This window comes from Anopheles aquasalis, chromosome 2 (genome assembly GCF_943734665.1).
Source record: "Anopheles aquasalis chromosome 2, idAnoAquaMG_Q_19, whole genome shotgun sequence".
Lineage (NCBI taxonomy): Eukaryota > Metazoa > Arthropoda > Insecta > Diptera > Culicidae > Anopheles > Anopheles aquasalis.
The window spans coordinates 8,340,001-8,367,663 of record NC_064877.1 but is presented as its reverse complement, the minus strand read 5'-3'; the positions used below and the strand labels follow the sequence as shown (position 1 = coordinate 8,367,663).

Here is a 27,663-nt window from a genome sequence, read left to right as displayed (position 1 = left end):
CGTATTTTTATGATTCGCCGCTCACCTTTTTCCCCACCCCGGGGGAGGCGTTCGCACTTCTTTCTGCATCCTGCGCTACTCGGACCCCGGGAGTCCCGGTGAGGGCGCCCGCCTACCCCTCCAGAAATGAAAAGAAAATCCCAAATTCCCATCGGCACAGCACGGAGTGACGGAAAAGTTGGTCAGCGGAAAAGCTACAAAAATAATTGGAACCTAAGAGGTTGGTTGAAAAGGGGCGAGGTGGGGAGGTAGGGCGAATGGGACCACCGGTTCACCTTTACCACTCAAAAAAGAAAAAAAACCAGAAAACTTCTCGACTGCGGACGGTTTCTTATTTCGATCGAAGTTAGCCTCGCCATCCCGGTGCGGACGTGTCAGCTTGAGCCTACTACGTTTGCTAATTACCGCTGGCTCAATTAAGCGCCCGTCGAGAGTGTGTATGTGTTTGTGCAATGCTGCGTCCAGAGAATGAAGGAAAAAACAGCAATCGTACGCAGCATCGTAGTGCTGGAGAGCTTAAAGGCAAACCTCCAACCAGGAACACTTGAAAAGAGTCTCACACAGGACGAGCCTCTAAGGAAAGCGACCACACCTGGCCAATATGGTGCGTTTGGGGCAAGGAATGTCCATTTGAATGTTCAATTTCGTCCGGATGGTGTTGAGCAGTCAACACCAAGAAAGCTGGAAGAATGTAGCAATCACCAGCTGTGAACTAAAGTTCGTCTTAAGCAAGAACGAGCGGTAATCTTCTTCTGTGAAGCGCGCATGTGTCCGCGATCAGCGCCGGAGAGCTGGTGAGCTTTTCCGCTTGGCTTCACGTTCGCTTCACTTTTCCCCGTTAATAATTCTCATTTTCGCACCACACGTACGCACCACATTACACCCTTGAGCGAGAGTCACAAACTTCACTCTGCAGTAAATCAATATTACAAGCAGCATCTCCTTCGCATCGCGTGTCCCTTTTGCCGCGTCTTCATAGCTATCGAGTGTATCGAGGGCTAGGCTGGGTGACAGATTTCAAGAGTGGGAGCGAGAAGAAGAAGAAGAAGAAGAAGGGGAGAGGTAGGAGTACTAATAACTGTGTGCTACACCGGACCGGATGGTGTGTGTCTTTGGTACCATGCCAGCTGCCACCGGCGGACTTTATCACTTCTCTGATCTCACGACTCCATTTTTAGCGTTTTTGCCGCAACCGAGTGAGGTGCAACTATGTCGGCATCCTACGGTGGTCCTCAGCGGTGGACATGCGCCTGCTTGCCAGCGTGTGTGCATGTGTGTGTGTGCGCTTGCTGCAGAGAAAATTTATGGCTCCTCGAAGGATAATCAACTCCGGCGGATTCGGTGCGACCCCGACCGAGTGGCACTGTTTGACAGCTAGCCAGCCAGCCAGCCTGCCAGCCCGCCAGACAGTCCGACGGAACCTATTGCAGGAAAAGTAGCGAAGGAAAAAACAAACACTCACGCGCAGGCAGAGAAAATCGCCCGGAAAAACAGCAGTAGCAGCAGCAGCAGCAGCAGCAGCAGCAGCAGCAGCAGCAGCAGCCAACAGTTTCACTTACTGAATATTTCATCAGGCTAGGCTGTGGACGTGCGAAGATTTGAACGATCTAATACCCTGCTCCATCACTTTTCCACACACATGAACACACACGCATACACACTGATGGTGGAAAGTCATCCCGGAGAAGGGAGCCAGCGTCATGGCGTTGATCTTCGAGGAAATCGAAAAGAAAGGAAAACCCATAAATAAGCAACTTCTGCGTGCGTATGTGTATGTGTGCATGTGTGTGAGGTCAGAGGCAGCGCCATGAATCAATTCGATGGAAAGTCAGGCAGCAAAAACTGTGCAAAATCTAGTTAAACGTGCCAAAGGAAGTCAAAGGGACGAAGAAACCTATACGGTTCGTAGAGAGTGCTGCCATTCGATCACCGAACTGTTTTGCAAGTTGTGAATAGTGCAATTGCAGCTGAGTTGTAAGTGTTCGTGCATTACATTCTGTCAATTATTGATCCAATAGCTATTGGAGAAACATGCAGCAAAAACAACCCTGTTTTATGGCGGATGTGCCTAATCTAAAGAGAATACTTCCGCTCCGTTAGCTTTCGATTGCAGCGTTCGAACACAGCGTTCGCCAGTTACTCTTCGCATCGGTGTTTCCCGCAAGCAAAACAGTGTGTCGCCCACTAACCCGATGTGATCGATGAGTTTAGCCGCACTTTTCCACAACCAGATGGACAGGGGAGAAGGAGGGAAACTATCGGGAAAAGCACGAATCATGGTTATCATCATCTGTCATACTCTATCTCGGAAGACGCTTGGGCCTTAACGTTGGCTGAGACGATACTCAGGATGTGATTTTACTTTTTTCCGATTTCATGCCAAGTCATTCCTCTGTACTCTCTCTCTCTCTGTGCCAGTTACAACGTGCTACACTCGGTGATCCCAATAGTTCAGTAGCAGCAGCAGCAGCCAGGTGGAAGGACGAACTAACAGCTGGTAGCTCGAGTTCCTCGCGAGAACATTCATCACTAATCACCGCACTGCTGCTTGGGGAGAATTTCCGGGATTATGTAAGATATTCATACAGCGCCAGTATACCAGTAGTTGTTGGAGTCCGCACGGTCTCATTTATCAAGACGCCGGACTTACAAACCAAGCGTATCGAGAAGCGCATTACTGCTCGTCCCCATATGGTCCGGTGGTGGTCATTATGCCCGTTTTTGAAACATGATGATCCATAGTCGGTACACTTCCACCCCTCTAGAACTGATCCATCGGGACCGGTAAACTCGGGAGAACGCCCTCGAGAGAAGCCCAGGTTGATTCGCGGTTTCCGAAAACGATACGTTGGTTGGCTCGTGGCCAACTGGACAACTGGATCGCTTAAGGCGGGCAGGATTATGCGAAGACTAATGAGTGTGCCGCTGCAATGGGCTTCAATTGGTAGCCAGCAGGGGCACCAGAAGGGTTGTTCCGGTTCGTAGCGCCATGATACCAATCCTAGAGCTCCTGAACATTCCTCTGTCATGATGATGTTGCCCGGTCGATGCAGTGACCACCGCATGCGACCAGCAGACGATAATGGTCCAATGAAGCATCAGCAGCAGCAGCAGCAGCACGAGCACTGGTCAAGATGCCTTTAATCGAATCAGGGAGACCTCAGGGCCCCCGGTAGAGTGGCCTAGTGCGCATAGACAAAGGGCATCCAGACTGGGGCTTTGTTGCACATTAGACGACTGTATGCGTGTGATTCGTGTTGGTCGCATCGGATGCAGAACATCCGGATACACCTGACGCATCGCTTCTCTGTCATCGGCCTTCATTTGCATAAATGACAAACAGCACTGCATTCCCTGGTAGCACCACGGTTCCTCGGATGTCTCGGTTCCGATGACAGGTGAACATGTGCGCACCAGCCCGGTGGCCAGCGGGCTTTTGCGACTAATTCGTGACCTAGATCACACGGTGCCAGTCTAGTGGACTAGACACCGCCATAGGGACGACCTGTCCTGCATCCCGATTCCGCACGCCACGGTTGATTGTCACAACCAATCAAACCAACGGGTCTGGGGTACGTCAGACGGGCTTGTGCGTGCGCCACAAGCCTGAGCGGCTCGCGGACAGGGATCGTTAACGAACTGTGGACATTCGAGATTGCGAGCAGAGTTCGTTCCCGAACGAGTTCCGGCGTCATTGCGAATTAGGTTTCGCAATCAGCGCGCAGACAGGAGAGACATTTTCAACATTTTTCGGAAAGCTCCTGGCTTGTAATAAAAGAGTTCCGTATCTGTCTGGGTGTGTTTGTGTTTGTGGGTGTGGGTGTGTTTAATGAAGCTGCTCTCTCCCTCCCTAAAACCATCTTCTGCTCCTCCCACTGCACTGGAGCATGTTGAGCGCGCGTTCGTTGAATTGGAACAAATCGTCAAATGTTAATGAAATTGTTTTCCTCTAATGAAGAGCGGAACGGAGCGCACCACCACCACCGTCAATTCATCAGCATTCGTGCCGGCGGCCAGGACACCAGAGTTCGAAGCTCGAAGAAACGACACATCGCCAAAGGGCTGAAGGGGGTTGATGATCCGACACGAAAAATTATAAAATTCTCCTTCTCCTTAGTCCTGGCTCCCTGCTCCTGCTGCTCTCCGCGCCGGTCCGGTGAATGACAAGATGGTATCTCGCTCGGAAGATCGTCTCCCCGACCACCACCGCATCCCTTCCCTTTCCACAAGGAATGATGATTTTTTGGCGCCACTCGCCGGGCCGGCAGCAGGATGGCGCCACTCGCTCGCTGTGCCAAACGTTTGCTCCCACAGACAAGAAAAGGGCTGTGAGTCAAGCCCCCCTGGGCGGGGGGGGGGGGGAGGGTTTTAATTTTGCAATCCGTATGACAACGGCATCGCAACGCCGCTTTTATGACGCCGCCATCGTTTGGTATGCTTTTATGATTTTACCATTTTATTGTTGTTTGTCTCTTGGTGGTGGTGGTGCTGCTACTGCTGACTGCTCTTGGTTGTTGATAGCGGTGGTGCATGTGTTGTTCTACTGCTGCTGGAGTACCACATAAGGAAGGGGACGGTTGGTGCGACCGCTCGCGTGACATTTGTGTTTCCTTCGGGGGCGATTTCGCCGCAAGTAAACGTTTGAATTCGGAATCGTATGCTGCCCGGGGAGTACCGCACCGCACGTGAACGCTCCACAAACATCATCGCAGCATGCTTTGTCGACGGCCGGAAAGATTGTCAATCGATCGATCGAACACATCTGGACAATCGCTGGCGCTGGCGACGATTCCATAACCTCTAAACATTATCCTCCACGAAAACCTCGTGTAAAGCGACACGAAATTCAAATTTCATAACCGACACCAAACAGTCAGATGTTCGACCTCGTACGACCCTTATGGCGTTGCCTTCTTAGTTCTGCAACACATAACAGGCTCCTCGTTTTCATGTTCATGACATGTGTGCTGCTACCGCGTTTATGCCTTGCCTTCTGGGGAAGGGGGGCCCATGTAAAACATGTTTTCTAGGCGAATATGCGAACACGAAGAAGGGTGAGGTTGCCGGTTGTGTCACGGTGATGGTGTGATGGACGGAAGTAGGACGCATGTGTGACGCAACGGAAACGGAAACGATTCAAAGCAAATGCGAAACTGATGGCAGTCCGTGCCGCTAGACGCTAGAGTCTGGCAATCGATAGTCCTTAAGACAATCCCGGGACTTTGAATAATTTATCGAGCACAAGAAGGAGTCCTACTGCACCCCGCGGCACGATGTGCCATATGGTAGCCGGAAGCTTACCGAAACTACGAAAATAAGACAGAAACTCCGAGAAAAAAAAACAACACTGTGTGTGTCCTTGGACATCAATATTTCAAGCGATAGGCCCTAGGACTCCTGAATATCCTTTCTGCTACTTGAGTTAACCAACATAAAAAGAAAAAGAAAAACAATCAAAATGAGGACAAAGAACGGAGTGCAACCTCTCCGCGTCTATCCGCGTCGCAAATGCAATGGCCATTCTTAAACGCAAATCTCGGATCTCCCACAATGCAATCGTCAAGCCACGTGACGCGGTCGCTCACTTGCTTTGCATAAAACAGGACGCGGCTGACCAACTCTTGTCCAACAAACAAGCTGACAAGCGAGCGGACCTTTATGCGAGCGGCCAGAGCACAATTTGTTAACGTCAAACATGTTTCCGCGCTGGGCTAGCAGGCCACAACGGTTTGGTGGTGCTCCAGGAACGGTGCCCTGTTCTCGTTTTTTTTTCTCCCGTCGCTAACAGATGGAGGGAGGAAGGGGTACATGAGAGGAAGAGGAAAGAACATGTTTCTGCACAGAATTGCTTCTTGCACTTTTGGAAAGGAAAAAAAACCCCTCCAGAGAGCTCCAACAGTTGCACTGAGTGGTGCGCGGAAAAAACAACGGGTAGGGAAAACAAAACAATCCTTCACCATTCGCTTTCCTGGCTGCTGTCACCTCACCCACCCACCGGTCACCGGTCCACTCTAGCCTGTGTCCGTGTCCCCCGTTGTGTGTGCACTACATAATGCACAAAGCGTCACCATAAATGAAGAATGATATTTACCCACCCCGCAAAGGTTGGGTCCAGCTTTTTGTCGCTGCTTCTCTTCGCCATTTCTTGTGTATCTTCGTAGCAGCATAAAGCATGGAGCATGATGATATGATTGAAGTGGACTGAAGCGGAACAGGGTGATGGGCCCCGCTAACAAATGCTATCCTGTCGCTCGGTAGCATAATGAAATGCGCATTCCACAGCCACAAACACCGCAGCGTGATGGTGGAAAGCAGCAACCGATCCGGACTTCAATCCGGTTCGATGCGAACGTGAGACACGGTGGTAATCCCAGGGCTGGGCGGATTATTGGCGACACATTTTTTTTTTTCGGTCGCAGATCGCGTGACCAACGGATGTTTCTGATTTCTTCTCCGGTCGCTTTCTGCGGGATTCGAATGCTGATCCGTATTTGATTGCTTTCTTAAGGTAAGGCTTTGCCAAGCCAAATACACAGGCTAAACATTTGTGGGCCGCTTGGAAGATGTTTGGTGCTGTTGACATGATTTTCGTTTTTAAATTCCACTTCGCAGTTGAGTTATCAATACTGACGACGACGACGACGACGACGAAAACAACGTGTTTGGAAGGCTTTAAACCGACATTAAATCTAGCAGAACTAACTCCAGGGTATACGGAATGTCCATTGAAGCCTTAATTCAATTTTAAAGGGAAACACTTAAACGCTCCGAAAGGGAAACATACCGCCTCATGCGCGTTTATGCGCATTCCAGGCCACTGACGAGAGCACTTGAAGCATTCCGATCATAGCAAATGCAAAAACGATGATGATGACAGCGCACAGTAGCAGCAGGACTGCATTTGACACGCGTCACAGCGCAGCAGCAGCAGCAGCAGCAGCAGCCGGGCATCGCGCTCTTATCGAAGTGCTACCGATATGCAATTTGAGTCGGAAACGGATTTAAAATAATTAATGCATTCCCGTGGTCCTCGGCCAGCGCAAAAAGGGAAGCAAACAAAACGTCAATGGCAGACGTGAGTGGAAGAGTGTCGGCTATCCGGCTACAAATACGCAGCAGCACTATCCCTGCTATCGGTGACATTACCTGCACTGCTGTCAGGTGCACCGGACATGGGGCTGAGGTGAATATTTAATTAAACATTGGCCACTGGCCACACACACACACTGGTGAGACTGGGCAAGAACAATGAATTGACAGCGAATATAAATTAAATCCCGTCGATTCGGTTTGCAATGCTGTATTGAAGTGTACAGAGCACCTACAGTGCACCGAGCTGCAAGAAACCGATTTCGAAGCGAGGGAACAAACAGGAACGGAACAGGAGTGTCCAATATGCTGATGGCGTAAATATTAACATTTCTTTATTTCGCTAAACTTGTTTTTTTTAAATTTCATTCGATTTTTGTGAACATCAACGAACTGACAAAAGGATAAAACTTTCCATTCGCTGTTTCTGGAGTAATATTTGAAGAAAATGGCGGTTGAAACACAACATTGCTCACAGAAAGTTCTCGTGAACATACTTTAAATTAAAATTCGAATAAAGATCTTAAAGACGGTAAAAAAGCTAGACTGCTTATCTGCTTTATTGTATCCAATTTTGCGGACATTTTACAAATGATTGCAGACTATGAAAAGGACTAAAATGAGTGTTATCAGAATGGAGCTGAACACTTCTTGAGAGATGGAATCAAACAAGTGTAAATCACCATGGAGATTCACTCGGTTAATCGAGCGGATTCTAATAAACATTTGGCATCTTTTTTTGTTAAAAAGTCAAACAAACTAATTCGGCTTACTTCCCCGTCATGTTGTAGTATTACAGGAGGGACAAGACCAGTTGGTGGACATTGGTATCACTCCATCGAACAACAACATAAAATGCCAGAGCATACCCAGGGTGTCCTGGTTTCATAATTCGAGCAAATTTAATTGATACGATTAGTCGTACGAACAACGGCCTCGTCTTCGTCTTTGCTCTTCCCTCTGTGGCATGTGGCGATCGATTTCTCCCGGGGATCCCGGGGAGCTGGAGCGCACCTGTTAGTGTTCCCAATGTGCAGAAGGTGTTGAAGCATTTGCTGGAAAAAGGGGTTGAAGAGTAAGGTCAGTGCAGATGTGAAAATAGCCAACCTAATTCACACCTCACCACACCTCAGTTCCGCACAGTGCTAGTTCGTGCTAGTTCCGAGCTAGCACGCCTGTCCGAGTCCGAGAAGGACGGCTCGGAAGTGAACCCAAACTGAACCGAAGGCACACACGAGGCTCGACAGCACAAGCGGCTCGTGAATAAATGACTGGAAGAAATTAAATTCCATTTTGTTAATTGATGATTTCATATGCATATGAATGATTCGAAGACGTGGCCGTGGACTGCCGAGGAAGGACACGGTCCGATGTCGGTCTAGTCCGGTCCGAACGGTTGGACGGTTGCCGGTTGGTTCGTGCAAATTTCATGAACCATGAGACGACCCGGTGTTCCCGGGGTTCTATTCTCTACGACGACTCGATTCGATTAGTGTGTGCAGAGATGTGTGCCTGTGTGTCGATACGTGTCCGTGTGGACGACCGAATGGTACATATGGTGCTGGCCTTCCTTTGGAGCCGTCCGATTGCACGGTGCAAGAGCAAAGCTAGTGGTTGACTCGATACGATGCCGGCTCGGTTAGAATCCTTCTTGGAGGAAGCTGTAGGAGCTTGGAAATGTTGCCCTCGTAACTCTGAACAATAGTAGCTCGTAGTAGCACGGTTCAACAGGCCCCGAAGCAAAGAGTTGCTCTAGCCAAGGTAGACGAGCCTCGGCTCTGCTCGAGCTATACGTGCACCAAGCCACGTCGGCGGTCATTTCGGCACCCAGAAACCCCGGAAACAATGTCTGCTGACCACATCCGATCCGGTCGGACGTACCACGGCACGTACTGCTTTGTGGCCAGGAAACATAAAGGACCTCCCCTCCAGCTCTCTCTCTCTCTCTCTCTCTCTCTCTCTCTCTCTCTCTCTCTCTCTCTCTCTCTCTCTCTCTGTCGCCGCCATGGTCGACCGCAATGTCGATCGCCACAGGCGTCGAGGGTGTGTATGGCAGTTTCCCTTTTCTCTGCCGTTACGGTACACAATAGCGGTTCACAGCAGTGTGGCTGGCCGGGTGGTCCCATCAATGCCAGCATCCAAAGCAGATGCCGGAAAAGCGGAAAAAGGACCCCCACGGGAGAGGGAAACACATTAACCGACAACCAATTAAGTGCGACCGGAGATATTGATTGCATGAGGCGTGTTGTTTCCGTGTGCTTTTTACTAAACTTAGTAAACGAGTGATTTGAATTCCGTTGCTTCTCGTATCAGTTGATAAGTAAAGGAAACACGTTTACAAAATATTTCAAAATTTTAAATAAATTTCAAAAAAACAAAGAAGATAAGAAACTCACAGACTACACTAAATGTGGTTGTTTAATAACTTCTTATCGATAACTTTAACAGAAAACATTATAAACAGTAGTAGGAGACAATCCAGCAACTTCTTCTCACTTGCTTATGTTCGCTTTCTTGTTGTAAAAATCGTTAAAAACTAAATAAGATCTAGTTATCTTATTGGTACATAAATCCGAACGAAAACATTCGAACAAGATGTTGACGCCATTCGATCAATGAACTGTTGGAAGGCAAAGCAACGTGAAGAGAGTTTTAGACACAGACTACTGGTAAAAAAAACAAATCTTCAAGGTCACGAAGTAACCAGATACCTCTGATCTTCCCCACTCTAATTTTTGCTGACAGTGGTAGAAATAAATGACGAACAGGTTTCGTATACATTTTGAAAGCTCCATTATTACATAAATATTAACCGTAAAAAGGTGTTTACGAAAACAACGATCATTCAATTTCCTTTAGTGAAAAGTAAATAATTAACCAATGACCCTTAACAAAAAGTTACTTAACACGAAGTAAGTTTATCATTTAAATAAAATATTTTAAAGCCTTATGTATAAAACAAAAGATGCATAAAAATCACCGAACCGGTGAATCAAGAAGGCATGGATTCACTTTTATTTGATTTTTTTAGTTTATTTGATTTGAGGCTCAACGGTTTGATTCCATCACAGCTGACGGGAGATATCACTGATTTAATGGCTCCAGATTCCAAACAAAAAGGTCTCAAAGGGTGCTTATCGCTCTCTTCGCTCTATAGCCCCGTCGTTCATTGTTCACACGGTAGAGCAACGTACACAGCTGGCCAGATGAAGATGAGATGGTACCATCAAACAAAAGAGTAACCCAGACAACACCATTATTACAGTAATGGTGCTGGTGGTTGTGACGATCATGGTGTCAACATAACTTAACGCGACAATGCTACGCTTCGCACTAACCAATACAAAGTACGAATCAATCTGCCACTGTCACTAGTCACTGACACTAGCATACAGTCTAGAGTCACTCATGCGCGACTCACGAACGTGAACGATGAGACTGCGCGAAGCCAGTAGCAACCTGTTCATCGAGGCTACAACAGACCTCTTCGGTAGACTCGTGTGATCTTTCAAGGTTACCGTGTGTGCGCGATCGTTTGTGTCCGGTGTGCGGCCTTAACGAACTTCCTGCCGAAGACAAGTCAAGCCGCAGCTCCAAGTAACTGGTCGCTAGTGCCAACAGTAGTCGACAGTGGTCGACCGATAAGTCAGGTTGGTATTCTTCCTTCTGTTGCTCCTGCCTTTAGTCCAGTAACACCGAGCTCCATTGCCCGGTGGCCATTCCGCTCCATTTATTTTACGGTCCACGGATACGCGTTGCCTAAATTTGTGTGAGCATAAACTATGCTAAACACTGCGCCCCGCCCACTGGACACGGGAGCACGGGGTAAATCAGTGCCAGTGAACCAGCGGTGATCCAACGGGCAACGGAAACACATCCCTTGTCTCTGCCGCTGCAGCACAGCTTATCGTAAATCATAATCAAATAATCATAGCAAATCGTTGTACCACCTATTACACGACGATGATGATGACATCAGTTGAGCCGTGGGTACCGATGAATGGCGCGCGATAACCCCACGTTCTGTCACGCTCTCTGCAGTGCATTACAGTCCGTCCCATCAACCTCCCCGGTGGCCAACCGGTGTCGGGTTCATATTCGATGGTTAACGCCAACGAACAGCGCGGCCGCTTGTTTTCCTCCTTCTTCTTCGATAACTTCGCGCGTGACTTAAACGGAAAGTTGTCGAAAACAAACAATTCGCTTGTTTAGCATTTCCACTGCTTAGTGATCATCCGCCGAAAGACCAACTTGTGGTTGGACGCTAATGACTTGCAATGACGCGAAACACTGTGTACCGTTGTGGCGCTCCAAAAGGATGAACATGTGTGATTCCGAGAAAAAGAGAGGGGAATCAGCATCTCCAAGGCAAACGTAAATAACAGACTTCACCACGCGCCCGTGCGACCGTAAACAAATCATTTCCAACGAAAAAGTGCAAGTTCGGAGGACCGGATTTCTCCAGAAACGGCAAAGAACGCTGAACCAACGATTGTGGTTCCAAAGGTTCAATATTTGCGCCATCATTACTGGTGTGGCGCTGTGTAATGATTGCTCTTTCACGATCTGTAGCATTCCCTAATTGTGGCCCTGATCGTTTAACGAAGGTTAAGTTCTGGCTGCAGAGTAGGAGTGAGAGAGAGAGATACAAGGTGTTTACAGGAATGTGATGATGATACTCTCATTTAAGGTATAAAGTGCACAACCTCTCTTCATTCTTGGAACAAGTGCAATTTGTATTCAATACGGGTCAATTAAATAATTAATTGTCGGTAGAGTTTGTGCTTTGTTTGCTAGGAAGTAACAGTAGCACAGAGATCTAAACTGAATTTTTCATTTACGAATGCTTTTTGAGACTTGAGATAAAACGAAAGTTGTCAAATTGAGATGCGATTTAGTTTATCTAGTTAGTAGTTTAGAAATTATTCATCCAAAGATACGGATCAATCGATACAAATAAAACTGTAGCTACTATTTGTAAAACAAATCCGTGCTGTAAAAGATCTTTAGGGATCTCAAAACGACGAAGGAAAATTGCAACATAAAATGAAGAGCAATATTCTATGTTAATATTCGAAGCTACCTTGATTCAGTGAGCGTATTCGGTCTCTGCACTCTACGTTTAAGTTACTGAAACCCGCTAAATAAATCAAAGCAACCAAAACAACATTGACCTGAAACGTTGCGCGTGTTTAGGCGCAATTTAGAATCTGTCACTAACCGTTTACCATTAATGGCGCTGTTTGGACCAACTATCTTGACTATGCATTTTTTAAGAGTAGGAGGAAATTCCTGTTCCCTTTATTCTTTGTACTCTATCTTCTCCTCTTTTCCACCTAATAAATACGGCTCAGCCCGTAAGGTAAAAGCAAAAAAAAATGCATTTTTTAACAAACCTAATGGTCGCATGTCGGTCGCACGAGCTGGACAACGAAAACATACGTTGCGTGCGTAAAGTTGGTTGCTTTAATTCTAATCGAAGTTCTGTGAACATCATAAAAGAATTCGATAAAGACGAATAGACAGTTAAATAAAGTATATTGATACACTTGTATGGTATATAAAATCTTTAAGAACACGACATTCCTTTTGCTACGAGAGAAAAGGAGAACAGATAACGAAGCAAGGTAGTTAAGGAAAACCATTGAACCAACCTATCGCTACTTCGTCAAGGTGGAATCGATGATCGCACTCGACACATTAGCGGGGCCATTAAGCAGGAAAAGAAACGGAGAAGAACGGCACAATTCTCCAAGGAACCATCAGCTGCTATTGACTGGTTCGGAGCGTCCGGAACGGTGAAAAAACGAAACATAGAGCCCTTCCCCCTCGCCCACCTACCACTCAGCTCACCTAAGTGGGCCGCTGGTCCATCATTATGCATTAATAAACAAGTGCCCACTTTGGCAGAATAATCTCCTTTTTGGCGCTTCGTTAAACTAATTAAATGGTGGGCGGCGTGGGTAGTTCCGACGCGTCCGTTCCGTGTAACAGTGCCGCACGCCCATTCACTACACGGATCGAAACGAGAAAATGAGGAAAAAAGAGAGAGAAAGTGAGGAAAAGAGAAACAAAGTGAGCGAGAGCGTGGTTACGAAAACGCGATAAACATGCTCGCTATGCCGTGGGGTACTGGGAATTGATTGTGTTCCGTACGAATTGTCCGACCATCCGATCCGTACTCGCCACGATATGCTTCGATACAGACGCTCACGACACGCCTCCGCAGACGGAATGGGCTCGGCAAATCGGATTGTTGTCGGCTGGCAGCCCACACACAGCTGGTCAGAACACTTGTTTCGCTTTGTTATCGCGCGCCCATTTGCCTGTCATACGCATTATGCCTCTGCCCTATTGACGGATTTGAACTCGGCCCTAATTGGATGGTTTAAAGCCAGTATTAGTTCAGATGATGGCTAGCGAGCTCCTCGGTTGATTGCTTTGTTTTTGACTTGTGTAGTTATGACCGAAGTGCAGCATGAGAGCATTACATGGAACATAAAATTCAACAATTCTGAAAAAAAAACAGTGAGATACGATTAAAATATACGCGATAATACCGCTGATTGATCCTGTTATGACGCGAAACACGGACGCTAAAACGTCAAACAGCAAGGCGCCTCCACCATCGTGGGATTATTTAATAGAAATTAACCTGGACGTCAGCTGTCCCGATTTGGCGCACGTGGACCATTTTCGCTTTACTTTGGAGGGATTACCAAGCATCCAAATGGTCGGGCGACACGTGTGACGTGTGCGAAACCGTTCGCGAACTGTGAATGGAGGCGCCTGGTGCCGCACGCCGTTTCGCCTATTTTTATCTATTAACTACATGAATTATGGATGGGAAGAAATGCTGATAATCTTCTCCTTACACCCTTTCATCGGGCGGGGGGGGGGGGGGGATCGTCGTCAACCCAACGGGAACCGTTCGCACGCGTCGATGAAATATTCATCGACGCTTATAATTGAGTGTCACAGAGTTTGTCGTGAGGCCGCAGATCTCCTGGTCTGGCCTGGACTGTGGCACCGCTCGTCTATCCTGCTGACGTCAGCCGGAACCTCGGTAGCAACTTTTGGGCTTTCCCGTGGGAAGGGGAAGGAAAAGGAACGAAGCAACCCGATATCAATTAGACAGGAGAAAGTTGGTTGCTGGCCGGATAAGTTCGGTTCGGCCTCTGCGGAGCATACTGATGCAGCACGTGTCCGACCGAGTTCACCGTCCCACGCGACCACTCGCTCACTAATATTTATTCAATTCTGGTCGAGGCCCAAACGTGCACGAGGTGCGGTGCCTGATGTTTACCCAATCAAGTGGCAAACTGCCGCTGACCACCGGCAGGGGAAAGATGGCGGGTTAGCTGTCACCGAACGGTGGAGGCGCGTCCCATTTCCCAGCGACAACGAGGGAAAGCGGATTTTCTCCTTCATCCTTTTTACAACAATTCAAGCTGCCGTCCTTTCTCTTCCCAACGATCGAGATCTTCAATCAGAAAGGCAAACATACAACGTTTCCTGCGTTGGTGTGGGCATCTTGATTTGCTAATCACAACAACACAGCGGGACGGAAAATGAGGAAAATGGTGAATCGATTTCTCGTTCAGCGTTGTGCGCCAAGTGTTATTCCATTCCATAGATCGAAGAGCAAGAGGGACGCCATCTTCAGCACCGGAAACAAAACCGGTTCGCACGAGCGGCGCGAGTAAATGCGTGAGATTGCCAGCTGGCCTGCGAACGAAATGATCTGGAATGGTGACTGCGGCAGCAGCAGGTGCTGCCCCGTCGCACTGCCCAGAACGGACCGGAAGAGGTGATGATATCCTGTCGATTAAGTGAAACTATATTATTCCCTTTGTGTAGCCGCCGCAAAAGACGCACGGAGCGAAACGGACCACGATGATGGGTCTGATGCCCCAGGAATACCAGATAAGCCTGGGACCAAGCACGGCGCTTTCCCGAGAACGTTCCACTCTAACGAAGGTCGTTTAGATTCAGCCGGAGCATCGGGCCACCCAGGCCCTGGTACCACTGATCCCAACGCCAACCTGGAGGCAACCTTCATAAAAAATGAATGAAATTGATGTTGCACCGGGAAAGCGAGATGGAGTGCCGGGTTGGTCGGGAGGTTAAATGGGAAGCGAAGGGTTGGAAGAGGGCGTTAATTAAATAAACTTTGCCTTTCGCTAGCCGGCAGGAGAGCCCTCCGTTCCCTTTCATCCCAGCACTGTGGACTACGCATCAGCATTAAAGCCATCCCGCTAGGCGAACGATCCGCCGTTACATCCGCTCAGGTGCCGTGATGGCTCAGGAGTGAGGGTAGCGTGCGTGGGGCGTAGACGGAGATTTCCAATTTTCCATTAAGAAAAGCCCCATTTCAAGAGGGAACGGAGCGGATGGGCAAGGTTGACGAACTGGGCGAGCGATTCGTTGATTTCGAAGAAGGAAGAAATGTCTCAAGCTGTCGAATAGAGAAAGAGCGAGTAATAGACAATGCGCGAGTTGCAAAGTCACTGGTTTTGTGACACAGCCTACCTCGTTTGCTTGAAGCTGCTTCCAAACCAAATGCCTTTTTTTTTGTTGGAGCTACACGAAAACACGTCTGTGCACGTTCAGGGGAACTAGAAGAATAACGTTTATTATTTTCATAGGTTGCTTGGTTAAAGGATTACTATTAATAAATACTCCTCCTTTTTCAATACGTCAAAGTAAACAACAAAACGCGTTTTTTTAACAAATATAAGGACGGACGAGCCGTATGTTTAATAAAACGCGTTTCAACTTAAAAAAAAACGCCTCTGATGTGAAAGCAACTTTATAGCGTTTGCGAAAATTGCGCTACGTTTAGTCCACTCCTTTCCTACTCCCTTCTGCTAAACTCTGCAGCACTCTCCACACAAAACCCATGCCCCGATCGGTACTGACCGGTTTAATATTATTCAGGCTCCCCATGCCAGTAAAATCAGGAAGCAGTTGAATCACATTTTAATTAAAACAAAACAACATAACCATTACCACCGAGCACTGCCGGAAATGGAAGCGCGATGCGGAGTAACAAAAGTAATTGCGGACTGCGCCTGCCCCCCCGCCGCCCGGTGAAACAAACACACCTCCTTGCCCTACCCCTTCTCTTTCACGCTTCCGGATCGTAAAGTCACAAACGTGACGAGTTATGGTCAATAAATTAGTCCTAGCGCGTACGCTAGCGCCCGGCCGAAAGCCCTTAATACTGATGACTTGGCTCGATGCTCGATGCTTGCTGCTAAGCCCGAACCCTCAGCCCGCAGCTGCCTCTGGCTTCCTCATCATTGAATCATTATGCAGAGGCACGAAGCACGCTTTCGTTTGCTCCTCGGAGCCACCCAATGCTCGGGTGGGAATGCTTATGCTGATCATCGTGGTGATGGCAGTAGCGCCCAAGAACTCAGACCCCAGGACCAGGAGCAGCTTTAATGCAGACACGAGGCAAGATAGGAGTGGAACCTTCCACGATGATCACAGATAGGTTCTGGGAAATGCTTACGCGTAAAGCGCTGGCTAGCGAGCGTCGCGAGCATGAATGTTTAATGCTGCTGTTCCTGGAGGCCAGATTCTTAAGGTCTTAAGACCGAGGGAACGAACCGAGCTGCTACTGCTTCGTTTTGGCCTACCTTCACTTTCAACTCACGCTCTATGCCAGATACTAAGCTCTCCTTTGGGGGGGCAGCGGTTGTTGTAGCTTGATTTCGAAATCTCAGCCCTCCGGTCGGTTGGTCGGTCGGCCGGCATTATTGTGTGCTGCTGCTTCTCTTTCACGCTCACTCTCTGCACAAGCGTGGTCCGCATGATCCACACCACAAAACAGGAACTGTTCCAGCTAATCCAGCTTTGTAATTATGATGATCACCATCATCACCGTCGTCGTCGTCGTCCCCGTCGTCATCATCATCATCAGCAGCATCAGCGATGGTAGTGACTTCCGGGCGTACCAGCGCACGCCCGAATTCGATTCCATTTCCGGTCCCCGGGAACGCACGATTGAACATGAATATTAACTCCGGGCCCTGATCCGGGCCCCCGGTCTCTGTGGCTTCTTTTTTCCGAAATCCGAATCCTGCTGCTGACTGGCAATCAGCATTGGCAGCCGGAACCACCGCACCGGAAGCGCACACGCCTTCGCCGGAACGAAAGCGAGCAATGCCGGTCTAATTCAAATGTCCTTTTTTGTTCCGTTCTTTTTTCCCCTATTTCTGTTGTTGTCTTTTCCGATGCTCATGCTTCTTCTTTCTTTCTCTTTATTTTACTCCACAGAAACAGCAGCAGCAGCAGCAGCAGCAACCAGCGTCTGCCAGCGTGAATCCGGTGATGGAGATCCGAGGGCTTCGGGTGGCGATGGGTTGCCGGCGAAGGATGGATGGTGCCGTTGCGCTAATGCTGAGCCTGCCGCCGATGGTGGTGTTGCTGCTGTTGGCGCCCTTCCTACAGACAGTCGCCGGGCGGCATCACGAGCTGGGCGTTGGTGGTGGTACGCATCAGCTGTCGAGCGGTGGCGGAGTGACCGGTGGACTCGGAGGACTGGCGGTGGCCCAATCGCAGACACTGCTGCCAGGATCGCAATCCAGTGCCAGTGGCGGCTCCTCATCGTCCTCAGCGTCGTCGTCGTCGTCGTTGTCGTCGGCCGAAGAGGAGGAAGTGGCGCGGCTCACGCTCGGCAAGGATGCAGGTCGGTTCGCTAGAGTCCGCAATCGCACACGCTACAGACACACATACAGGCCACACATACACTCAGACACGTACACGCACCCAATGCCAGACACACTGTCACGTGCGCTAGCCCGCGCGGACATTTCCATCTCTGGCCAACTTTTTTCGCCTCTTCTCTCTTTCTCTCTCTTTTTCTCTCTCTTTCTGTCTCTCTCTCTCTTTCTCTCTATCTCTCTGTCTCTCTGTCTCGCTCTCTTCCTTTCTCTCTTCATCTGTGTTATCAATTTTCAATCTTCTGTACATGCTGTATTATCTTGTTCCAGTTGTGTATGCGTATGTGTGTGTTTTTCCAATTCTTGTTTGACAAACGGGAAATTCGAAAAATCGGAAGAAAGACGTAGAAGGCCACGTGATTCAGCTCCTTGTGGGCTCCTTGGGCTTCCGGTCTCGGGCTTCCTTGATCTTCTACAAGTCTGGATTACCTTTTTTTCGACGCTTTCCGTTTGTCTGTCTGCCCGTCCTTCGGTGTCTGTGCCTGTCGGACTGTCAGTCTAGTCTGTTAATTTGATATCTTTCTTCGTGTGTCTGTATGTTGTACTCTTTTTAGTTTATTTCGGGCACCACGTTTTTTCGTCACGGAATTGTATTTTCGTCCTAATTTTTTTTTATAACCTTTAAGTCAGGTGGACTGTGCATTAATTCGCAGCCTTCTAAGGCGTAATTTGAAAATTTATTTAAAAAAAATGGCTGATGGTATTTTACTAAACGTAGAGAAGGTTGTGCCATTATTTAGAAGTATTAAGAAACATTAAACTACAGCATTTGAAGAATACAAAAATGTTTTTCAAAGAAGGTATACTCCAGGAGAAGATCGATCCACAATCACGCGGTTGCTATAGATACAACACCATAGGTTGCTTGATATGGTCAAAAATGTAACAATGTTTCGGTGGCATTGTCACTGTAAGGCGCATCGAATTAATGCATACTCCTAATATCTCGCCATCCCTACCTCGCAAATTTCATCATACCTACTTCTGTCCCTGTCTAGAAATGTACAGAAGCAAAATCTCAACATAGATTGGAAACACGTAACCATTAATTACGTTGCTGATGATTCAGTTCTTTTTTTTTCTACCACTTTCCCATTAGTATCGTATTGTAGTTGGCTTTTGAGTTGAGTAGACAAGTCGTATTCATTTGCTTTTTTCGGTTGCATGACCAAGCAGGAAATCAAAATCTTGAGAACGACAATCGCAGGCGCAACACGGAGACACTACCGTCGGTAGTTTGATTCGTTCATCGATTTATCGCGTTGCAAATACCCTTACTTTCGCAAGCTCTTTTACAAAACCGGAACAATCCTCTGGCCATTCCACGAATCCTACTTTGCAAATGATTAGTTCCAAAAAATGTCACTTTCTCCCTGTTGTTGTCACATAACCAAATCCTCTCCCCGCGATGAATTGAAACCCGACCGGTAAGAGCCTTCCTTCACTTTAAAAAAGAACGATCACTCACAGCACCTTGCACCAATTGCACCTAGCAAACACCGCACAACCACCAAGCACCCGTGCGCACCCTTTTGTCCATGTTTTGCACCATTGCACTGGCCGCCATTTCTAAGCAGCACACACAGCAGCACCCATTCTTCAAAGGACAATAATAGCTACCCCGCACAGCTTATGCGCATACGCACTCAATTCGAAGCTTTTCAGTGAACGATCATGCCGTGTGAACGCTGTGTGTGTCTGTTCTGGGCCTGATAATTCTCGCTGGTTCCGATTTCCGATTTCCGAATTTTCACAGTCCGAATGCCGAATACGTTTGCACGACATTTTGCTGCACTATTCGCTATGTTCTTCTTCTTCTGAATGCCTCGAGTAATTGATCGATCGATCGATCGATCGATCGGCTGCTGCTGCTGCTTGGTTGCGGCCATCACAGGTGACTCCATTGCACTGGATCCAGAATGCAATTCCAGGTCACTACGATTCGCTACAAGAGTGTAGTATAGTCTCGATCTGAAACATATCTTGAATCAAAGGAGCCTGTCAGCTCGGAGTGTGAGCAACATAACCTAAAAACAAAGTTAATGCCGGAAATCGATGAAAACTCCCATCAGATCAGACTCCCACTCGAACCCACAAACCTGTGAACCACCTCACCTCACCTACCCGAGCAATATGACCTCAACGACATCCTTCAGCATACTCGGTGCGCAGCATTCTCCTCAGGAACTCCGCAAACTCGCCATCGCCATCGTGTGCCATGCCGCGCAATTGTTGCGATTTCGATTGAATTTCCATCCATATTCCATATTTTCTTTCCCCCTTTTTTTTGGGTTCTGTTTGGTCGTTGTTCGTTGGTTTCTTTTGACGATGTTTTTGTGTGTGTTTTCTTTTCTCTGTGGTTTCTTCCTCACTTTTTCAGATGCCTTTTTTACACCATATATAGGTCACGGTGAGTCCGTACGAATTATAGACCCCGAGCTGGGCACGCTCGAACGTGAGCACGTTGTCCACGCCAGTAATGGTGGCGGTGGTGGTGGTGGTGGTGGTGGTGGTACGCCATCACTTCGGCGGCGAGGTCTGACGAGGCGTGAATCGAACGCAGGTACGTTCTCGCTAGCAGTGATCGCCAGATACACGATCTTACGATCGATTACTCTACACTTTTTCCTCTCCAGATGCTAGCGATAATGATCCGCTCGTGGTAAACACGGACAAGGGTCGGGTACGGGGCATCACGGTGGACGCCCCCAGCGGCAAGAAGGTAGACGTGTGGCTCGGTATTCCGTACGCGCAGCCCCCAGTCGGTCCGTTGCGTTTCCGCCATCCACGGCCGGCCGAAAAGTGGAGTGGAGTACTGAACGCAACGACGCCACCGAACAGCTGCGTCCAGATCGTTGATACGGTGTTCGGTGACTTCCCGGGTGCGACCATGTGGAACCCGAACACACCACTCTCGGAGGATTGCCTGTACATCAACGTGGTGGCACCACGGCCACGGCCCAAGAATGCTGCCGTCATGCTGTGGATCTTCGGTGGTGGTTTCTACTCCGGTACGGCCACACTCGACGTGTACGATCATCGGGCGCTCGCCTCGGAGGAGAACGTGATCGTCGTCTCGCTCCAGTACCGGGTGGCCAGTCTTGGGTTCCTGTTTCTCGGTACACCGGAAGCGCCCGGTAATGCTGGATTGTTCGATCAAAATCTCGCCCTACGGTAGGTCACCGTTGTTGGCCACGGATTGGGACCGGTTCCTGACGCTGATATGAATGTACTGATGTCCTGTTTCGTTTGCAGATGGGTACGGGATAATATCCACAAGTTCGGTGGTGATCCATCCCGCGTGACACTCTTCGGAGAGAGTGCTGGTGCCGTGTCGGTGTCGCTCCATCTTCTGTCCGCCTTGTCGCGCGATCTGTTCCAGCGTGCCATCCTGCAGAGTGGATCCCCCACCGCTCCCTGGGCACTGGTTTCGCGTGAGGAAGCCACGCTAAGGTAGAGTCATTTGATCGCAACCCCAGAAGACACCAAAAAGCTCATGAATCTACGTCTCCTCCACCACACAGGGCATTGCGATTGGCGGAAGCGGTCGGATGTCCGCATGACACCAGCAAACCGGGCGATGCGGTCGAGTGTCTCCGTGGGAAGGATCCACACGTGCTGGTCGACAACGAGTGGGGCACGCTCGGTATCTGTGAGTTCCCGTTCGTACCGGTGGTGGACGGTGCGTTCCTGGACGAGACGCCCCAACGGTCACTCGCCAGTGGACGCTTCAAGAAGACGGAAATCTTGACGGGCAGCAATACGGAGGAGGGTTACTACTTCATCATCTACTATCTGACCGAGTTGCTGCGCAAGGAGGAAGGTGTGACGGTGTCCCGCGAAGAGTTCCTGCAAGCGGTACGCGAACTAAACCCGTACGTCAACGGAGCGGCCCGGCAGGCGATCGTGTTCGAGTACACCGACTGGACCGAGCCGGACAATCCGAACAGTAACCGGGACGCGCTGGATAAGATGGTTGGCGATTATCATTTCACGTGCAATGTCAATGAGTTCGCACAGCGGTACGCCGAGGAGGGTAACAATGTGTACATGTATCTGTACACGCACCGTAGCAAAGGCAATCCGTGGCCTCGCTGGACCGGCGTGATGCATGGTGATGAGATTAACTACGTGTTCGGTGAACCACTGAACCCGTCGCTTGGCTACACCGATGACGAGAAGGGTTTCAGCCGGAAGATCATGCGCTACTGGTCCAACTTTGCCAAAACGGGGTGCGTCATCGATAGATGTCCGTGCTAACGGGAACATTTGGATGTTAATTATTATTTTCCTCCTTCTGTTCCAGCAATCCGAATTCGAGCCCGGCCAGCAGCGACATCCCCGAGTGGCCCAAGCATACGGCCCAAGGGCGACACTATCTGGAGCTCGGCATGAACACGTCCTTCGTCGGACGAGGCCCACGGTTGAGGCAGTGTGCGTTCTGGAAGAAGTATCTACCGCAGCTTGTTGCAGCTACCTGTAAGTTCTCTCCCAGTCCCAGGCTGGGTTTTTTTTATTTGCATCTTCTGATGTCAAACTTGTCGCCTTTCTCTCTCTCTCTCTCTTCCTACGAACAGCGAACCTTCAAGTAGCACCACCACCAAGCGCACCGTGTGAAAGTGGCGCCTTTTTTTACCGACCTAATCCGCTGGTGACGCTCCTGCTGGTTGCTCTACTGTCGCTGCTTACCTCGACCACACTCCGAGTCGTACAATAATCATGGACGGTCTACGGGCTCCTGGCAAGTGGCCGTCAGCACCACTCCACTCCTCTCCCGTTTTCCTGCTAGTTCGTTTAAGCTTTAAGAAAAGATAGTGAGGAACAAATTCTCCAACCCCCCGCCCCCCTCTCTCCGTACCCCTTTATTACACACTCGGTCCTTCCCTCCTCGACCCGTTTTTACTTCTGCAAAGCGAAAGCACCGAAAGCGAATCAAACAAACTTTCCCGCACACGGAGGGAGGGGGGAAAGTATTAGGAATTAGAAATAAAAGAAGCGCGTGGATCAGACAGGCAGCCAGGCAGCCAGGCAACCAGGCAGGCGATGGAATATGGTTTGGCGTTGATCTGAGATGGCGTTGCTGCAGCACTGCAGCTGCGTGGCCCACTCAGACCGCCAAAGGGGAAGGTGCCAGTCGTCGTTGCCGTAGCCGGCCGTAAGGGGGTTGGGGTGCCGCGATGACAAATAACCACGCACAGCTGCGTAATAGTATGATAGGCTTAGGTTCCCCTTTAGGTGGCTGATCACCTAGGCTGGTCGGCCTAAACAAAATAAACAAAACACACACCACACACGAACACGAACACGAACACGGAGAGGATCTGGTTCTGCATTGCACACTCCCGTTCCTGGTGCTCAGGCCTCTCTGGCCTCCGGGATTGAGTGGAGAGAGTATAAAATTTCAGTTGAGTTGTGCTTGAAATCGATTGCTACGTTGATGTCCCATTAGCCAAATATGTGAGCTAAAGTGTTCTGCCGGCCAGGAATCGAAGTAGGCGACGCTATGATGACAGCACCTGTATTCCATTCTGTTTGATCGCCATGATCGGTGATGGCGATAGTGTTGAACGAGCTAGCACCATTAAATAATATCTTTATCTTTCTTACGCAACCTCATTACTTTCACAGCTACACAAGCAATCAGTTCTTTTTTATTTTTGGTTCACATTTCAACTCAAACTCTTTCACGCAAACTTATCGGAACTTCGAATTTCTCTCTAATTCCACTTTATCTCGCAAAACACTCCGAACATGAACACAGGCACACAGAACAGATACCACATACACGGACACTGTCGACAGAGTAGTATCTACAATCAATTAGACGTTACTTTCTATGCTAGATTATACTATTCAAGAGCCACAGGTGAAGGTGAGGCGGCATCGTTGTACCCTATTTCTACCATCCTCACGAGCGAAAGATGCTGGCAAAGTGGATCCTAGTGCCGAGCGTAAGCGTTAATGCATAACCGTAATAGTAGAGCGATAACTAGTAAATCAATTCTGCCACATACACTCACACAGACACAGTCAAACGCACACAGCAACATAAGAAAGGATGTCCTTCGACGACGAAAGGGAAAAGCAAAGTGCTTCACACACGATGGATCCGCTGGTAGCCATCGCAGAAAGGGAATTGTCAATAAAATATGGAAAAATTTAATAATAAAAAAAATCAACTTGAATAAAGATAATACTGATGAATGAACAGCCGAACACAGCGCAAACAACAGACGGCAACAGGCGACAACACTCCCCTAGTGCTAGCCTACCGTCTGCACACATAATCCGGTTGATTGCTTGAGAATTTGCGCTCCACAAAGCTCAACAGACACAACACTTTACACACGCAAACACAAAATACACACATAGTACGAATATTGAGTACGAATGTAAGATTCTAAGCAAAACCTCCTGCCCCCCCCCCCCTCCAAAAAAAACACAGCCTAGCCTCTCTCTAGTTTGTAGTAGCGTGGAATGGGAGGCCGGGGATGGGAAATTCGTGGCGGTGTCAGCCTGGAGCACTGGCACACAAACCAATCACAAGAGCAACAAACCTTCTAAATCGCGATCGAAAAACAAAATAAGCAAACAAACGAGAAGAATAGCCAGAAGACAACAACAAAAAGAAACGGGAGGGAAAATGGAAAAACCGAAAACATATCATACCTTGTAATGCTGTTGCAAACTCTAATGGTATAAACTCTAAGCTCGACTCTAGATTAAGGCAAAATGGCCCCCGGCAGGGAGGGCACGGGGGGGGGGGGGGGGGTGGGGAAGGGGGCACAAGGCAAAATGGCGTAGCACACAATTCGTGGCATTCAACTACCTGGAGCTCAAATGCTAGCGACGCGACACACTGGTCAAACCCGATCGGCCGGCAACATTCACCCAACCAACCAACCAACCAAAAACAACAAGAAAAAAAAACACCCAAGTGAAGTTAATGTTAAAACAAAAAAGAACTCTCTCTCTCTCTCTCTCTTTTTCGCCAACACCAGGCATCCACCAGCCGCCACCAGCGATGCCGACGAGTGTTCTTTCTCTCTCTCTCTGTGGGACACATTCCATGGGCATTCCATGAGGTTCCTTTACCGTCAAAACACTCCCAGTCAGACGGTACACGACATGCGCATGGCGAATCGTTCTGGAGCGATGATCACGCATGGCATTCGGGCTCTAGGAGGCAAAAACGCAGCCAGACAACGTAGTGTTTAGGCGGGAGGGGATGCCCGCAGTGGCCGATATAATCAAACTTACTTAAGATACGACTGTGCTTTAGGCTGCGCCATTTAGAGATGTATCCATTACCATTTGCCAATGTTGCACTCAATCGTTAAGCATAGAACCAGAATTCTCGCCCCTGGATGGTCTCACCAGCATGCAGTTCAAGGCACGCCGAGCCGCTAATACTCGCTAATAACAGCTAGAATACCAATAGCTCTAACCAACAAGCGGGATTAAGCGTGCACACAATGGACGTGACAAAGCATTTGCTGGTAGCTGCGATGCGATCGACTCGAGAAAAGATCGACTGGAAGATGGATCGCTTAGAAACACCCCACACACTAGGCGTTCAATGTATCCTTCACGCGTTCTACGCGTAGTGGAATAAATGAAACGAAGCAAAACTAAAGACCAAATCCATGAGTCCATGTCCTGTTGGAAAAGGTTGAGTCTGGCGGATTAGCGGGGGCTTAATCTGTACAAAAAAACAGCACCCACACGCAGACACACACTCGCAAAATCACAGCCCGCCAGGAGAGGAGGAAAGCACACGCGGCAATCACCAGAACAACACAATCACCAAGTCCTACGGACCTCTTCCTCCTCCTACCTACTCATTCCACCACAACAAAAAAAAACAACAAAACAAACGCTCTTATCGCGCATAATTGTGATGATTTCTCTTCTCAAGTAAAACAGTGTTTCGACCATTGTTTCTACAAAAGGAAGACAAAAACAAACCAAAAACAGAAACAAAAAACGAATAATTGAAATATGTCGGAGGAACAGAGCAATCCGTGGAGTTGCTGTGGCCCGTGGAAACGTGGCGGCGTTCTAACGTTAACGGAGCAGCCAAACACAACACACTAGATGCGTTTCGTGAGCGATTAGTCGTTTCTAGGTTTGGAGTAGGCTCTGGACAAGAAACTGTTGGCAGTGGTTAACACTTTTCCACAAACACAGATGCACGCATGCACGCACGCACACGCGAACATGCTCATCGTGATCGTGAGCAACGTTTATCTTTAAACCAAAAGCAACCAATTGAATGCACCGGAAGCGGAAACTTATGGTTTTTTTTTGCGAGGCTAAAGCAGCAATTCGCGCCCGCTCCTTGCTGGTGCCATCCATTTGATGTCCGTTAGTCCGTGAAGCGCCTCCTATGTATAAGCATGCGAGCAGTCAGAACAGTAACCAAAGACCGCATTAAATTGCAGTCATCGAGAGCCTGCGGATGCTCCAGATCCTTGCTTCCTCTTAACTCCTTGCTTCTTTCGCTCTCTCTCCCAGTCCACTACCCCTCCTTGTTGCTGCTTTCGAGGGAACCCGAGCCCCGCGAGATCTTCCGTTGGCACCACACTAGATGCACGTTGAAAATGGACCAATTTTCAAAAAAAAACCAAAACAAATAACGGAAAACACACAAAAAAGCGTTAAAAGGTTATCGAGAGGTCAAGAACTCCAAATCCACATGAGGAGGTAGCTGGATGTAATGGGAAACATAGTGGAACCCCCGGGGGTCGTTGCACGCCACTCAGCGCCAGATATGCACTTGCTAGCCTTCGCCCCTTTTTTCCTACACTAGAAGTAACCGGTAGGGCCAGTACGAGCCACTAGGTTGGTTTGGAAGGAAAGGGGACTACGTGATTGTAAAAAAGGGGGAAAACACCCTTGGCTATCCCTTTGCCAGCCGTCGTAGACAGTTTAAGTGAGATCGTCGGTGGCGTGGGATTCAACGAACAATAAAAAAGGTTCTTTAGGCGTCACCCAGGACGGCCTCAGGCGGCTCATCGATAGTGATCGTGTGCGACGGCATCGTTCTGATGCTCGGTATGCATATATCTATACATATATATATACATAAATATATACACGTATATAAGTTTATCGATCCAACCAGCCAGCCAGCCAGCCAGCCAGCCAGCCAGCTACGTAATCGTATAATCGATCGCAACTTCATTTCGAACCTCACGGTGCCGTGCTAGTGCGCGTGAAGTTTCCCGTTTTCCGTTTACCGCAGGACTTTCGTTTCGCGTTGATGATTATTGATCAGGATGGCATCAATGCTACTTTATGTTGTACTGCTTACGCATCGCGGAACAGAATGCATGCATCAATCAGTATAGTGCAATCCCTTCTGGTCCTAGTCCGACGCGCGTTGATACAACGAGAAACAAACAAAAAAAAAACTACGGGAACGTGGCTGTCGCTTGCTTGCTTCATCACGTGCGCGCTAGAGTGTGGTTTGTGTGTTGTGTGTAGTGTTTACTAGTGTAGAGCCTGCCACCCTGCCCCAAAACCAAAAACCATGAAGTCCGCACCAAACTAGTAGCGGCCTGCGGAGGTTTTTGGGGCGCCATTCGCAACTGCAAAGTGCTGCCGTGCTGGCTAAAGACGCCATCACCATACACGTAGTGGTAGTAATAGTAGTAGTAGTAGTAGTAGTAGAAGTAAAAAAAAGTAGGATATTCTAGCGAGTCAGTGAAAACGGAAGGAATGCGCAAGAGAGAGAGAGAAAGAGAGAGAGAGAGAGAGAGAGAGAGAGAGAGAGAGAGAGAGATAGGGCGAAGGGAGGTTGACGAGCGGTAGGAGATAATGTTCATAATACATATCA

The 27,663-nt window shown here is 48.7% G+C and overlaps 1 protein-coding gene across 2 annotated transcripts in view; it reads left to right on the top strand.

Annotated features, from left to right (window-relative positions):
* The first annotated feature begins 10,562 nt into the window (after positions 1 to 10,562).
* The window catches only part of LOC126572651 (acetylcholinesterase-like), a 19,056-nt gene continuing 1,955 nt past the window's right edge, over positions 10,563 to 27,663 (top strand). The window contains exons 1-8 of one of the 2 annotated variants that reach the window (XM_050232139.1): positions 10,563 to 10,739; positions 17,377 to 17,788; positions 20,227 to 20,385; positions 20,459 to 20,996; positions 21,078 to 21,275; positions 21,347 to 22,054; positions 22,129 to 22,301; positions 22,400 to 27,663. The exon at positions 22,400 to 27,663 is cut by the window's right edge and continues 1,955 nt beyond it. In XM_050232139.1, coding sequence (XP_050088096.1) covers positions 17,431 to 17,788; positions 20,227 to 20,385; positions 20,459 to 20,996; positions 21,078 to 21,275; positions 21,347 to 22,054; positions 22,129 to 22,301; positions 22,400 to 22,539 — 2,274 coding nt within the window. In that variant the 5' untranslated portion in view covers positions 10,563 to 10,739; positions 17,377 to 17,430 and the 3' untranslated portion in view covers positions 22,540 to 27,663. Of the gene's footprint in view, positions 10,740 to 17,376; positions 17,789 to 20,202; positions 20,386 to 20,458; positions 20,997 to 21,077; positions 21,276 to 21,346; positions 22,055 to 22,128; positions 22,302 to 22,399 lie in introns of both variants that reach the window. The other variant, XM_050232138.1, reaches the window with a different exon arrangement.